At 51.3% G+C, this 16,159-nt stretch overlaps 1 protein-coding gene across 4 annotated transcripts in view; it reads right to left on the bottom strand.

The window, feature by feature from the left end:
• Positions 1-569: 569 nt before the first annotated feature.
• The window catches only part of KLHL18 (kelch like family member 18), a 55,130-nt gene continuing 39,540 nt past the window's right edge, over positions 570-16,159 (bottom strand). For 3 of the 4 annotated variants that reach the window (XM_019416626.2, XM_019416628.2, XM_019416629.2), the window contains 7 exons: positions 15,669-15,867; positions 12,686-12,846; positions 11,333-11,469; positions 9,744-9,981; positions 6,488-6,592; positions 4,537-4,648; positions 570-3,799 (listed from right to left, as the gene is read on the bottom strand). In XM_019416626.2, the coding sequence (XP_019272171.1) occupies positions 3,413-3,799; positions 4,537-4,648; positions 6,488-6,592; positions 9,744-9,981; positions 11,333-11,469; positions 12,686-12,846; positions 15,669-15,867 (1,339 nt within the window). In that variant the 3' untranslated portion in view covers positions 570-3,412. The remainder of the gene's footprint in view (positions 3,800-4,536; positions 4,649-6,487; positions 6,593-9,743; positions 9,982-11,332; positions 11,470-12,685; positions 12,847-15,668; positions 15,868-16,159) is intronic. The other variant, XM_019416627.2, reaches the window with a different exon arrangement.

The raw sequence follows: 16,159 nt of genomic DNA, 5'->3' as shown, positions 1-16,159 counted from the left end.
TTTGGAGAAGTGGAAATTAAACACAGGAGTCCACTTTGAGTGGGTCTCTCACACTTTGAGGAGTGGACAAACCACCATGGAAATCTGCCTGTGCCCGTGTGCCCGAGCTGCACCCCAGCCGTTGGTCCCACAGGAGGGATCTGTGAATCAGCGTGTGGTTTAAGAATTTGTTAGGGACTTTTATGTACGCCGAAGTTAAGCACCTCTGGCCCAGAGTTTTAAGGAGCCGTCTGGGTTCTCGGCAGTAGACAGGCTAGCCGCACTCTGCCAGGGAACTCTGGAGTTTTACGGCACTGAGCGAAGAAAAGGGGAAATCCAAGAAGAGTGCTGATCTGCACAGCAGCAAATACGCAACATGCTAGCGAAGACTTTTGTGTATTTTTCACCCGAACTCATTCTTATAAAACATACATGTGTCTCTCCAAAGACTGATTTTGCTATACATCTGGCTCTTCCCTTATTTTCACAGGAATGTTTTTACTTCGTCCAATATATCTTTTCACTGAACTTCAATAAAAACATGATTTACTTCTAATATTTAAAAAATACAACAAGAAAGGACAAGAAGATATTAGGAGTGTACTTTTTATTTTTCTTTGGTTTCTTAACACAAAAGACATGCGTTCTATAAATAAAAGGAAATAAGATTTTCTGGGAAAGGTTAAACTGCCGGGGGGTGGGGGGGCGGGAAGAATTTCTACCTACTTCCATCTCTGTGACCAAAAGGCTGGTCTTCAGCTCCCATCCTGGCTTTGATCTCAGGTGAAACCCAGAAGGCTCTGTGTGTTATCTGAGGAGGGGAAATGCCCAAGGACGTTGAGTGCCACAATCCCGTGCTCACAGCTGGGCTGGACCCCAAGGTCCACTGAGCATGACATCTCTCCTACCTCCTAGTTACACGCTTTTCACAACATCCTTGGGTGAGGACTCTTCTTTTCACAGGGCTACTGGAAAGGCTCCAACCCCAAAGAGCCAGCCCAGTCATTTGCAAACACCCCCCCTCAGACTGAGGAAGCGATGGCTGGAAGAGTGTGAAAATGTTGGTGTTGGCTCACTCGTGCTCACAGCCCACCCAGATCAAAGCACTGGCCTCGGGTGCAGCAGTGTTAACTTCCACACCAGGAGGTGGGAGTGGACTCAGGAAGGCCACTACAAGAGCAGCAGATGGTGGGGAAATCATCTATCAGCCTCAATGGCAACATTCGTGCCAGCATCCTGAGGGCCCGGGAGGCCCCCTCATTAGCCCACTGACTGATCCTTAACCCCTCCACAATCTGGGATGGCCAGGACTGCTTCTAGTTCATAAAAGGGCTTCTGATAATAAGAGGAGCACTGACACACGCCTCTCTAACAGGAAACGCAGACCCAACCGCCTTCCGAGTCTACTTCTGTAGGCAAACCCAGAGGGAGTGAGAGAGAAATGCTGAGGCTCCACCACGAGCCCAGGTGAAACTACATCAGACTGTTGGGTCTTTTGAAATAAAAACATCATTTTCAAGTGCTTGTAGCAGAGGCCCGGCTCCTAAGTGGCAGGTAACAAAGGTACATCCTTCTGGATACGTGGCGATTGCACACACTCGTAAACCTTGTGGTGTGGGGGTGGAAAAGACGTCTCAGGATCCACACTGTGCCTTTCTGAACAGGCTTCCAGGCCACCCTAGTAGGCAGCAAGGGACAGGAGACCAGCCAGGCAGAGAATGGGATCCTAAGACCCAGTCTTGCTTTAAAGGAACTGTGTCCTCATTTAGTCTGTGCTGGAAGCAGTTTAGAAAACCAGGTTTTGGCAGCAGCAACTGAAGCCCAGCCCCACTGCCCAGTGCACTGGTAACAGAAGTGTCCTCCTGCTCAGGCCCTGCTGTGTGACGTCAAGGTCCTGTTCAGGGAGGAGGAGGAAGGAGCATGGAATCTCTTCAAGAGGTCATTTGCTAAGATCAGAAGAAGAAATATAAAATCTGTTCTTTGCAGCAGCAAGAGATTCTTTCGGCCTTTAGTTCTTTGCCATAAAGTCAGCTTTGCTTGAGTGTAAAGGTCCACCTTGCTGGTCGGTCTGCCAAGGGCTGGAGGGAGGCCAGACCCCTGGAATTGGCGAGTGGATGGAGAAGCAGTAGACTGGAGGGTAGACGAGGCTACTGGACCAAGCCAGCCATGGCTGGTGGAAGGACCAAGTCCCTGGTTAGGTTCTAGAGGTACAAATGGTCAATGTGCCCCAGAAGTATCGCAATGAGGAAAACTATCCGAGAATGATAGACGGGCGAGAATCTGGCCAGACCTGCTGTCTCCTTGCTGGTCATATGAGGAATGAAAGTAGGGGCGGAGAGTCTGAGTGAGCGCCATGGTGGCAGTGGGAGGTGACCACAGGGGCACCCTGGAGCCTCTGGCGACCAGCTGGAAACTCTCCCCTAGAAGAGTGGCCGTAATTGAGCCGATTCACTAAGCCTACGATTAAAAAAGTCCTCTGATGGTGAGTGTGAGTACAAACCCCATGAGCACCTTGCTAGAGGACCAGTGGAGAGCGTACTGACCCCAGACACGTGAGGGCTCAGAGGCAACCCCAAGTGCTGTGCGAGGCCTCAGGACCCTGGGACCCGAATGTGGGAGTGGATGCCGCCCTTTTTCGTGGTGGGCAGTTTTCCATTTAAACTCACATTTGCCTTTAGTGTCTTCTAATGCCTTCTACTCGCAAAAAATGTTCACTTAAAAAAAGGTATTTTTCTTTCCAGTTTCTTTCAACTGTTTCGTTGTTTAAATATCTTTCGGTTTCTTTCAAGTATCTTTTTTCTCCTTCTATTTCTCCTGAACAAGATGAAAAAGACCTCGTTAAAATTCCAAAATTCAGGAAAAGCTTCTGCTCTCCCTGGTCACCCAGCAATGAAGACGAAGTCCTCTGTGCCCTAAGATGGAAGAGGGAGGTGCTTGTGTGCAACGGGCATGTTGCTGTGGCTGCACCGCCACAGGCAACGAGAGCCCCTGGGGCGTGTCCTTCCTCCCCTAGCCACACCCCAGCTTCCAGCAGTCTTGGCCACTGCAGCTACCCCATTGCAAGCTGGCCACCGCGTGGCCAGAACAGCAGGCGAGGAAGAGCGTCAGATGGCAGGCTTTCTGCCAAGTGGCAGGTAGGAGGCCGACTTGGATGGAGCCTGTGTACGCGTGGACCAGCAAAGCAGTCCCATGCCACCAGCTGTGGAACCCGGAGGGGCTCGGTCCCACGCTGTGCATCTTGGTGACCTAGGCTTGACGGTCACAAGGGCAGCACAGTGAGGGAGGCTGTGAGCACTTGGAAAGGCTGTACCTCCAGCAAGCTCACATTTACCCCATCCCCTGGTCTACCACCTCTCCCAAGGGGGCCTGTCCCTGGAAGGGAGTGCCTGTGCCTGTACCAGATCCCTACCCCGCCACATCCCCTGCCTCTGCCTTAGATGGTGAGGAGGGGGATGCAGCCCACGCCAACCCCTCCCTCGTGACACGCCATGGGGGCCATAAACGTCCAGCGGTCCGTCTCCGGGTCATACATCTCCACCGAGCTCAGGTTTGACTGTCCATCATAGCCCCCGACAGCGTAGAGACGCCCACAGCTGGCCACCAGGGAGACCCGACTCCGGCGCGTGTGCATGGGGACGATCAGGCACCACTGGTCTGCCACGGAGCTGTACACCTCAGCGATACTGAGGAAGCCCGAGCCATCGTAGCCCCCACAGACGAACATCTTGCTTCCCAGGGACGCGGCTCCGTGCCGGCAACGCTTGTTGAGCATGCTGGCCGCTGGATGCCAGGTGGCTGTGTGGTGGTTGTAGTGTTCCACCTGCATTTGGGACAGAGGTACGGGGGTCAGAGCCGAAGCTCAGTCCGCAGGGCGACCTCACAGGGCACGGTGACCTGCATGGTGTCAGACTCCAGTCAGAGGCCAGTGTGTGCCCTGGCTCCCATGCCCTGCTTCCTTGGCTGCGCACCTGCTCTGGGGCTTATGGGACAGGAGAGAGATCACTTAATCTGACCCCCTCTGTCTTACATCTCAGGGAACAAAGGGGTTGCCCAAGGACACACTGCTATGTAGTGACAGAGCTGGGATGAGAGCAGGGTCTCCCGAAACCTGTCCAGAGTGCATTCCGCCACAGCATCGAGCAACTCCATGGATCTACCACTAGATGTCGGTTGAGGGTTTTTTTGTTTGTTCGCTTTTTAAAGAATAAATGTTTATTTTAAAGAATAAATCATCCAGAATACAACTGTTTGAAACTTCACACTGTGTATAATTGCGCCTACTCTGGGCAGGGATTTTGCCAGGTCTCATGAAGCATTTGTGAACTGGACAGGGTGGGGGTGGGGCTGGCATGGCTATACTCTACCCCTCCTTTGTGTGCACTGGCTCCCATTCTCAGAAGAATTTCAGAGCACGTGGCAGATGGCCTGAAACCTCACTAGATGACGCTTTACCCAGCTACGGCAAGGCTGGAGTTTCTTCCAAAGAACTGCCTTTCAAAATCATTCTCAAAGATGGAAGGAGTGGGTACCCTTAACCCAGGGGGAGCCCAGACTTACACTGTTGAAGATCTGCAGACCGTCGTGGCCACCCGACACATATATCCTCCCCTCAAACACCGTCACCCCAGCAGCACTGCGACTTGAGCTCATCGGGGTCACCACCGTCCACCTTCAGGGAAGAGCCAGAGGAGGAGGGGGCGCCATGAGATTCGGCGTTGCTGTCCTCCCAGGACAGCTCAGAAGGGCTGGGGTGAAGCGTGGAGTGTTCCTTCTCACCCCGCACAATCTCCCCACCTCTGCAGGCACTCAAAACCAGCACGTCCCAAACAAGGCCCCTCTCCCTTACAGATCTGCTCCTCCCTTGCACTGCCGTCTTGTTAATAGGACCACCAGCCACTGAACCGCCATACTCAGATTCAGTGTTTTCATGGTCTTTTCTCCCTCATCATCAACATTCCTGTGGTCACCAAGTCCCAGCTGGTTTGCCTTGGTAGTCACTGCTCGTTCCCATCCCTGCTACCGCTGCCCTAGCTCGGGCCTCTCACCTGGTGGCCTGCCACCAGCCTCCTTACAGGTGGCCTGACTTTCAAACCCTCCCCATCCCAACCCTATGCAGCCCACCCCGGTAGTGGCTCCTTACTGTCTTCTCCATGGCAGAGTCCCAGTTCCCTATGCGGTTCTTTATCTCTTGGTCCCCATCTACTTCATTTTCATTTCCTGCCATGTGCCATGCATGCTGGCTGCTCGGTCACACTGAGCACTCGCTGTCCTCTGGGCCTCTATTTTTGCTCCCTGCCTACAATGCGCATCTCCCACTATCCATAATGGGTCTCCTCTCAGAAGTCAACCCTGACACCCTGCCTCTCCCTGCCAGCCATGGTAAAGATCAAGGTGCTCCCCACCCTGCACCCAAGAGCTCCAAACAGACGCCCCCAGGGTAGGATAATCACGATGCACCTGTGGCCCCTGCAGACCGGCTGCTAGGATCTCAGACACCCAGCCTGCTGCCTGATACATAGTAAGTTGGTTAAGTGAATGGAACATTGGCTGAAAAGCATTCTGATGAATCAACTAACTGGCTTATGAGAAGATTCAAATACTGAAATGAAAAATTTGGGCTAACCTTGCCAGTTGTTTTCCAAAGAGTATTCCATAAAGGAAGATGGTGACAGGCATTGTGTAAGATGAGATTGAACAGACTTCTTCACTGCAGAATTTTTCAGTCTTTAAAATGTTAATATGTTTTATGGAAAGATAGGAACTCTAGCGGTACATACATCAATGTCATCTAAGCTTATTTGACCATATAACTTTTTTTTTTCTCTAAATCACATCCTACCCGAGTCATACCTATCCTACTTTGGAAAGTGTTGTGCATTTATTTCTTATCCCCTTTCACCTGCACTTCCATTAAATGGGCTGATTCAGGGGCGCCTGGGTGGCTCAGTCGGTTGAGTGGCCGACTTCGGCTCAGGTCATGATCTCATGGTTCGAGCCTCACGTCGGGCTCTGTACTGACGGCTTGGAGCCTGGAGCCTGCTTCGGATTCCGTGTCTCCCTCTCTCTCTGTTCCTCCCCTGCATCTGACTCACGACTTTGGCTCAGGTCATGATCCCAGGGTCGTGGGATCGAGCCCCATGTCGGGCTTTCATGCTGAGTGGAGCCTGCTTGGGATTCTCTCTCTCTCCCTCTGCCTCTCTCTCAAATCAAAAAAATTAAAAAACTAAATAAAATAAGCCTGGCTGGCTCAGTTGGTACAGCTTGCAACCCTTGACCTCAGGGTCATGAGTTCAAGCCCCACGTTGGGTGCAGAGCTTACTTAAAAAAATAAAGTAAAACAAAATTTATTCAGTCCTTCATTCATTTAACCAAAAGTTATTAAATACTTATTATATGCAAGGTACTATACAGGCTGAAAAGGCGACTAGGATATTCTCTATCCTGCAGGTCTAATTCTTTATACTCTGTTTAACAAGTTTCAGTTGTCCCCAGGAGCTGGAGTCCTTACTTGTCTGTCTCGGGTGAGTAGGTCTCCACAGAGTTGAGAGAAGAGTTGCCATCGTAGCCCCCACAGACGTAGATCTGCCCGTCCAGCACGACCGTCCCCATGGCACTGAAAAAGACAGAGCTGTCATCCAGATGGGCCTCCGACTTCCAGGGCCAGCCTTCATGCTCCCTGGGGGATAAACCTAACCATCAACTGCCTCTTTCTAGAGCAGACCTAAATCCCACACGTGTGACTAAGTAAAGGTGTAAAATTGAGGGGGAAAGAAAGAAGCTGCCGTGTGGTACCCCCTGCCAGGGTTCGCTCTGGGGCCCCTTCTCAGTCCTTGATCTGTCTGAAATGCTCACCTTCCACCTTGCTATGCTCAGGGTCTCAACACCTTTGAGGCCCAGGTCAAATTCCTCTTTCTCCTGCTCAAAAAGCCATCTTGGATCCTTCAGCAAGAGTCCGTCCCTCCCGCACCTCGCTGCCAGGGACAGCTTTTTTATCACAGCTTGGTTGTGGTCACTCATTCACTCCTCAGATCCCATGAAGTACTCAGGAGGCTCGCATCCCAGGCACTAGATTCACAGTGCTGAGCAAGCCAAAGCTCCCACCCACAGGTGCTATACTCTGGCACCTGTCACCTCTCAACAAGTGGGGACCTCCTGGAAGACAGGGGTCTTCCTCTGTGTGACTCTGACAGTGCTTAGCATGGTGCTTTGTACGTGATAGGCCTTCAACATGTTTGTTGTGTTAGCCTGATTTTATTTAATTCGCTGTGAAGTTTGACAGATGTCTTTTCATGACAGATGTGGCCCCGATGGCCCCTACTTGTCTCAGTGGGTGACGCTAGTCTCCTGTTGTGCACTTATGACATAGGGAAGGTACTCTAGGCTTGCTATCTCCCACCCTCACCACACCCTGCAAGGAGGCACCACCATCTTCACCGTACAGATGAGCAGCTGCGGCTGGGGAGGTCGGGTGCTTTTCCAGACTGCCCAGGGAGAGGCATGCTTCCTATCTAAATGAGACAAGCCCACTCCCCTGCTGTCTACCATGCCCCACTCCCCTCAGATTAAAGATCCGGTGGTCTGGCATAATCACATAATCTTCCGTTCTACATAAAGCCTCATGAGAAACATGAGTGCCAAGCTGCCCGATTCACGTTTTTCAAATCTGATGTTGGAGAAGATTAAAAATGAATTTGGGTGGCTGACAAACAGGAAAATAAAATATACCGGGCTAACTGCCACCTTTCCAATGTAAAATCAAGCTGATTCCATGCAATGTCCCTTTGAGGGACTCGGTAACAGACCCCCCCCCCCCCACCCCGAACCAGCCTAGAAGAGGAAAAGGACTCTTGCCTCAGGCAAGGACCGTGGGAAGACCACAAATTCACTAGACACATCACTATCTTGCTAGAAGCAGACATACATAACAACACAGGAATGAGCTCAACAGCAATATGAGAGAAGAGGTGCCACAAAACTGCGTCAGGTTAACTGTCAACCAAATGGTAGAGACCAGCGTGAAGGGGGAGGGGGGTGGGGGGCACGCAGACCAGCATGGACTAGAATGGGCCACAAGAGAAAGCCTGAAGGGGAAGGGCTGACAGCAGGGAGGAGTTTGTCACCAACTGGCAAGACAGACTGCCATGTGGGGTGTCAGCAGGCAAGGGACTCAGAACATTTTTAGGCAGCCTGTAATTTAAAAGGGAGGAAATGGAGCTGGATCCACGCTACTAATAACAGGGCATTAGCCACAGTGAGGGAAGGGGATGCCCAGGGGACTCTCCTGCTGGACAACACTCCAAACCCGGGGACGTCAAGGCAAGGCAGTTGCCCAGAGCAGACACACAAGGAAGAACAAGTAGTTGCAGTGAAAGCAAAAAAGGCAGTCAGGGGTTGGGGAAATGGAGCGATGAGTCATTCGAGGCCACAGAAGGCCACAAAGCACCCAAGGAGCTGAAAAGGGAAGCACTGAGGCAGGGAGAGGGAGAGAAAGGAACCACAAGCCTGTTAGCTCAGGGTCTCGAGAGGAACAGATCGTGTATAAAAACTTTATTTTTCCCAAATGAGCCTAATTTGACCCTTTGTGAATCTGGTCTTATCGGTACAGAAGCAGATTCCTTCCGGTTCGAGGCCACGTACTAACTGCACGACGGGGCACATGTGCCTCCCGGCCCAACACTTCCACATGGTAAAGGTCTCCTACCCCGATTCTTCCTCCTCACCACATATGCAGTCACTTGATCTTACAAACAGAAAACCCAAAGCACAGCATCTGCCCCAGTGGATTTCAAACTGTCCCTTTCAAAAATAATTCATTTAACTTTCCCCCTAGAGTTGGGCTTCTGTCAAGGAAGCTCAGTTTATGAAAGAGAAATGCAGAACTGTTCTGGTTATACGGGTAGGGACAACTTCCTCTCTTCTGTCAGCCCCGGAAGAGAAACCTGAATGCCACTTGAAACTGCTGATCCGGGTGGCCCCACGGAGAGCAGAAGAACTTGTCCAGTTATCCCCTCCCACTCCAGAGCTCCCACCGCCCAACTGTGCACATGCTCCACACATGCCTGGTGTAAGGGAAGAGGCTGCCTGCGTCTTCAGCACTAAGAAGGCTGAACGGAGGTGCTATTTGGATGCCCTCGAACCCTTCTTCAGGAAATCTGAGCAGGCAAGCGATGGAGGAAACAAGTATCTGGAAGTTGTTAAGCGACATAAACTTGGTCCATTTCACAAATACCTATGTGCTCACACCTGGGGGTGGGGGCCCTGAAGTAAAGTGCATTGCTGCGGCTCACATACTCCCTGGGGTAGTGGAAGCCTGCGTGTGGCAGAGATGTGGGGGGGAAGAGAGTATAAGGGACAACATCACTCATTTCGTTTTATCACTAATATAGTGAAATCCTACTCATTCTTCAAGTGTCGACTTTCATCCCACCTCTTCCCTGAAATCTTCCAGAGGTTCCCATCCAGTTTTTTCCCCTTCTCGAATCTTCCATAACGTGCATTTTCAGTCCTTATCTGACACTTAAATAATAATACAACTTCCACATGTCTGTGTCTCATCTCCCCAGGTTCCTCAAAGGACAAGGCAGGGATTTTAAAGCAGATGCGGGGGCTGGCTCCCGGGAGGTGCTGGCTGTGGCTGGCCTGGCCGCAGGAAACTCCCAGGCCAGCTTGTGTTTTACATTATTATGTGCCTCTGCTTGTCTCTCATGGTGCTCCCCAGATGTTCAGTGTGTGTGCTCGGGCTGCACAAGTGGCTTCCAGGATACCTTCTCTTGCTATTCATGCTCCCCACTCTGGTCCATGTGTCCGTCTCTGGGTTGTAGACCTCCACAGTGCTCAGCCGTAGCTGGCCGTCATACCCTCCGATGGCATACAGAAGCCCGTTCACCACAGCCACACCGACACGGCTGCGGGCTGTTGTCATGGGATGGCACTTCTCCCAGCGGTTGGCGATGGGGTCGAATACTTCTACCACATTCAGGGAATCACCTGCATAAAAATTTGCTACTCAAATTAAAACAAATGAGACCACGTGTTTAGATCACGGCTATTGGGCATTGATTATATGGAACGTTTGACCTGACTCTATCAATTCTTCCCACAGAATTACTGGAGCCAGATGGCCCCACTACGACATTCCAGCTGTGTTAACCTCAAACCTAATTCTTCAAGGAAAATCAGAATCAGACAAGAGGCATGTACTTTCTAGAGAGGGCAGTTTTACAACTGCAGTGAGGTATTCCACCTGCTTAAAGCCAAAGATGGGAAATGGGCACACTATCCCCCCAGGGCAGGAAGCATGCCTGGAGGGAAGGGGTGGGTCCCCTGCTGACTTTCACTTACTACCATGTGACTCTGGGCAAGTTGCTTTGTATTCTTATCTTCTATTCTCACACATGAAATGGGGATAATCTCTGTGGCAGCTTTGTTGTCAAGATCAAATGACAGAATAGGCAAAGCACCTAGCATAGTTCTAAAACATACTAAGTTCTCAATAAACAGTAGTTACAGTAGCCAGGAGTGATTCCAACCCTATCTTTATACAACAGGTTTGTTTGTTTGTTTTGTGGATCAAATAAGAAAATCCACCTTCCCTGTGTTATTCTGTTGTGGGGTACCTCATACCGTCCACACTTCAGTGTGTACTAGTTAAGGACTTCCCTTCTCCGGGTCACATGGTTAACAAGCAGCAGAGACTTGTACCCACCTCTCATTAACCTTCAATTAAAAATGAAGCTGCCCAGGATTGCCCACCAACTCCCCACCTCCACAAACCGAGACTGACACTGTGAACCGGCCTGGCCTTCACCTAGATGACAATCTCACGCCACTGTACCACAAAGATTCAGGCGCCACGTTACAAATCTCTCCGGCCCTGCAGCAGTGCCTGGGTGGGCAGGAGGGCAGAGGGGCCCACAAGCTTTCCTGAAAACTTGACTGTGTAAGAGCTGCCAACAACATACAGATTCTGAAGCATGTGTGCTTTTCATTGCAGGTAGGAAGTGAAAACAGCATTATTGATAGTGGCAGAACCTGTGTATATGGAGAATTTTCCTTCTCATGGGGACATGGTCATAGTCTAACTCCAGAGATCCGTATGACCAATGTGATTAGCTTGGTAACAGAACTGGGTATTTAACTGAATTCTACCCAGGGCTGTATTTAGCTCTGATATTCTGATTCAACGGTATTAACATCCGACATGCTTTAACTGCAGTACAGTTATACAAAATCAAGAGGGACCAGGGTGGTGACACACGAGGGAGGGGAACCAGAGGGCCGGGCTAGGTTGTTTGGGTGCCTTTTCGTCCACAAAGTCCAAGACAGGGCGCTGCAAAGAGGAGCTGCAAGATACCTGCTGAGTTGAGGCCCCCCACGGCGTAGATAAGGCCAGTGATGGATGTGCAGCAGCGAGGCCTAGTTCTGAAAGCCGGCAGGTGGGGCCGGCGCTCTGGCATGAGGTGATAGTCCTTTGCTTCGTCTACCAGGTCCCTGGAACAAGGCACAAGATGTTATGACAGGAGGTACTCTCCCCACGTGGTCTACACGTGTATTTCCAATCATGGCTTCCCCAACCGAACTGCAGGGGAAACATGGGAGGAGAAGCCTTCTGGAAGGTTTGGTCTTGAACCCAGGTGAGTCCAGGGGAAACCATACACAGCTATTGAAACATGCTCAAAATTGGAGAGGCAGGGTGAGCAGAGCCCATGTCAGCAGGTGTAATCAAAATGAGTATCTTCTAACAAGCACACACCTGGCGGAAGAACAGGGTGACGGCCACAGCAGTTGGCATTGGGGAGGTTCAACAAGCAGCCTGCATCCTGTCACAACGGAGACCCAGCCCTTCCTATACCTATGGCTCGCACCCTGCAATTCGCTATTGCTCACCTAGACTGTGGCAACAGAAGCCGACTGCTCCTGGTGGATTTCTCTGCCTCCAGTCCTGCCTCTCCATTCCACCCTCCACACTATAGTCCAAGCTGTCTCTGTAAGAACCTCCGATAGCTACCCATTGCCTACAGAATGAAGTTCAAATTTAACAGCACCGTTGAGATTGCTGGTTGAGGGGTCCCACCTACCCGTAGCCACACTTCCACCCCTTGTCAAAACACACCTTCATACTGCTCGCACACAGCCACTGACCTCCCTTGAACCCGCTGGGAATATGACAAGCAGTTTGGAGGAAGGTAAACATTGTTCTTTGCTGCTCTGCTTTTATAATGATCCTCCTAAAGGGCTACCGCCTTCTGAGCTGTTTTGGGAGCTCTGCTGTGCCAGGTCAGCACTGATTTACCCAGGGTAAAAGTTTCAGGTGCCACAAACATGTCCCCCCACCCACTTGCCCATCACTTAGATGGGCCCAAACCCACCCAAGGCCAGTGCCCTAATGTTTACTGGAGACAGTAAGGAGCCCCAGGGAGTCGCCACCAAGTGAGCTCCTGGAGATGCTAGGAAATCTTCAGGCAGCATGGGGGAGGAAGCCCCTTCTGCCTTGATGCTCCCTCATGGCACATTTCTTTGCTCAAGAGGTCAGACTTGGGCTTTTCCAGGCTCCAGACAGAAGACAGATCAATCTGCGTGCTATAAATTAGGACTGATCACTCAATCCTTCCTCCCCTGAGCTGGAACATAAACAGCCTAAGTGGGGCCACGTCCTCTCCTCTGCCTGGACCCCGGCAGCATCCTGTGCAGGCTGATCCTCGCTCACCTGCATTTGTGGCAGCAACGCACCATGTCATCTTGCTGCACACGGTCCGACAGGAACTGGGGCCGGCAGAGGGGTAGGCGGATATTGGACAGCAGCTCAGGCAGGCAGGGCCCCCTCTGCTCCCGGTCGTATCTGACCCAGGCCAACGCAGCTTCAAAGACCTGCCGTGGCAGAGATGCAAGCTGTACAGTAACTCCTCTCTCCCAGGGCCGTACCCCCAGGCACCTCACCCAACCACCCTGTCTCCATCCCTCCACTCCCTATATTCAGCTAGTCTCTTGGGTCCGTCAATCTTTCCTCCTCCTTGTTTCCTGAAGCCACTGTTTTCTACCTCCCCAAGCTGCCCCATTTGGCCATCTTTTGAAACACAAGCCTCGTGACTATAACAGGCTCCTGACTTTCATTATACCTTCCTAATGAAAAGCTAGCTGCCGGGGCACCTGGGTGGCTCAGTCAGTTGAGCGTCCACCTTTAGCTCAGGTCATGATCTCACAGTTCATGGGTTCGAGCCCTACATTGGGCTCTGTCCTGACAGCCCAGAACCTGGAGCTGCTTTGGATTCTGTGTCTCCCCATCTCTCTCTGCCCCTCGCCTGCTCATGCTCTGTCTCTCCCTCTCAAATTAATAAACATTAAAAAAAAAAGAAGAAAAGAAAAGCTGTCAATGGTTCCTTATTCCTTTCTGCATTCCACCCTGCCTGCTTTCCTCCTTAGCCCCCTCCCCCACCGCCTCCCAGGCTGGCTAGTTCTCTGTTCATACTGCCACCTTCACGTCACCTCCAAGTCCCCTCACCTCCTCCTCTTCTTCTAAACCCACTCCCCTTTTCTTAACGCCTGGCTCCAGATCCACGTTCTCTGGAGGTCTCCCTAACAGCTCTAGCCACAAGGGTACGTCCCTCTAAAACCCCTGAAATGTACCACTTGTAACTGAGCTGCCCCAGGTCACGCTCATTAGTGGAATGGCTAGAGAGGGGCTTGCTCTTGGGACGGAGATCTTCCCTGTGAATCACAGGGCCCACATGACCACACTCAGGGCCCACTTTCCCCCTGCTTTTCTGACATTAGGGAAATAAGCAGCCTCCTGGAGCCTGGGGCTCCTCCTGCTGAAGCAGAACTTCACGACAGGCCAGGACTCTCCACTGCAAATACCCCAAGCTGCTCTGCCCTGGACTTTGGTTAGGTTTCCCAACGACTGAACAGGTGGAGGCCTTGTCGGGTGGTGCTCCCGGTGTCCGGAGGGCCAGATCTAAACACCTCACCCCTGCATTCGAGCCCTCTGCTGTGCAGCCCTCGCCCCACTCTGTTCCAGGTAATATCTACTCCCAGTCCTCTTCAGGCACTTACACCCACCTCTGCTCACCTAAAGGGTCACCCTTCGCTCCTCTGCTAACACCCTGCACTCCCATTTATTCACATTCTTCTTGACCATTCCGATAAGAGGTCTTCTTTGTCCTTCGAGGACCCTCTGATCATCCAAAGGCTCCACCTCTTCCATCAATTTCAATCTCCCGGCACTGATCACCGCCTCCAATCCTTTCTGCTCGGTAACTGATGCCAATGAGCCTTTGACAGTGCTCCCTCTCCCCCAACCTCCCTCTCAGGGCCCCCTGCAGAGCCTCTTTCCTCCCCACTGTCATCCAGCACCGGCTCCATGAGTTATGATGTGGGTGCCCTCAGTGCCCATGCTGAGCCTATCTCCCTTAATCACGCCCACCTGGGAAAAAAGTCTCTACTCTAGTGAGGTCCAGCTCTTTAAGCTCACCCCCACCCGAACTCTGCAGCTGACAGAGTTGGCCCACCCATTCTTTTTTTTTTTTTAAGTTTATCTATTCTTTTTGGTAATCTGTACGCACAGCATGAGGCTCCAACTCACAACCCCAAGATCAAGATGAGTTGCATGCACCTCCGACTCGGCCCAGCCAGGCGCCCTTTGGCCGGCCCATTCTAAATATGTGACTGCTAATCTCATCGGGGCCGCTTCCCACCAAGCCCTCTTCCTTCCTCTAGCTGCATCTCTTTTCCAGCTCCCACAGGGCTGGTGCATGCCTCTTCATCCGACCTCACGTTTTTACTACTCCTCCTGATCCCCATTCTCAGCGGAGAAAACAGAACCAAGCCAGAAGAGAATGTCAGTGGAATCTGCCAGCACCTCCCTTCTCACCCCACACCTCCCCCTTGGGTGCGGGGGTTCTTCCTCCTGTGGTGGCAGATGAGAACGGCTGGCACTTCTAACAGGTACACGCCTTGTCCCCTCTGCTCTGCCTCCTCTCGCTTACTGAGGACATTGCTCCAGCAGTCATTCTCCCTTTTCTCCTACATCACCAACTCTTCCCTCTCTTCTGGAAAATTCCCACCATCAGCCAAATGTACCCGTCATTTCTCTCACCTTAAAAAACAAACCAACCCCTCCTGACCTCATACTCCTCCCCAGCGACTGCCCCGGTGCTCTGTTCTCCTTTAGAATAAGATTCTTTCATGGCAGCATTACTTCCAATAGTAAATGCTGGAAATAACCCGAACATCCAATAAGGGATGCGATGTTGATAAAATCAACTGAATGTTAGACACTAACATGGATACAAATGTTCATGAAAGATGTATGTAGTATAATAAAACAAACCCACAATCAACAAGCTGCACACACATCATGATCTTCATTAAAAAAATAACAACTGGGGGCGCCTGGGTGGCTCAGTCGGTTAAGCGTCCGACTTCGGCTCAGGTCATGATCTCGCGGTTCGTGAGTTCGAGCCCCGCGTCGGGCTCTGTGCTGACAGCTCAGAGCCTGGAGCCTGTTTCAGATTCTGTGTCTCCCTCTCTCTGACCCTCCCCTGTTCATGCTCTGTCTCTCCCTGTCTCAAAAATAAATAAAACGTTAAAAAAAAAAAAAAAAATTAAAAAAAAAAAAAAAAACAACTGAAAACAAAGATCAGAAAGAGCAGTAGCCCCGTGTCACCTGCAGACCGCTGCCCTGCTCTACACACCTGCTCCTCAGATTTTACATTCAGCTCATCCCGAGACACCAGCTCAAGCACGTCTTCCAAGGGCAGGGCCAGGAATTCTTCTGACATGGACACCTCCACAAAGTGCTGGTGGATGAAGCTGTTGGCCGCATCGTACAGCACCGCGCACATCATCGTCTCAGCAAACTGGCGTACACCCAGGCAATTTTTGGGGTGGAGGCTTTTGGCGTAAGAGAAGATGAAAAGAAATAATTTAGAGGAAGAATGTTCTCTTCGATCATTCTCAGGCTGGTTCCGGGGGGTGGGGTGCTACAGAATGGAAAAAACCCCAGCTTTGCTGGAAACTCCCTGTGTGATCTCAGGGGTGCCTCTCAGCGCCTCAACTGTACAGGCTTAAAATTAAGACAGTTTATATCCTCAGAGGGCCCTGCCTCTTGGGCCTCGTGCTCAGTGTGTCTAGGTGGAATGAGTTCTCCGGGAAGTCCCGTGAAGCAGCCCTGAGGAGAGAAGAA

The sequence above is a fragment of the Panthera pardus genome, unplaced genomic scaffold (assembly GCF_024362965.1).
Source record: "Panthera pardus isolate Hobbes unplaced genomic scaffold, ASM2436296v1 HiC_scaffold_8, whole genome shotgun sequence".
Classification (NCBI taxonomy): Eukaryota; Metazoa; Chordata; class Mammalia; order Carnivora; family Felidae; genus Panthera; species Panthera pardus.
The sequence above is the reverse complement of the archived record's forward strand: the minus strand, read 5'-3'. Positions and strand labels throughout refer to the sequence as shown.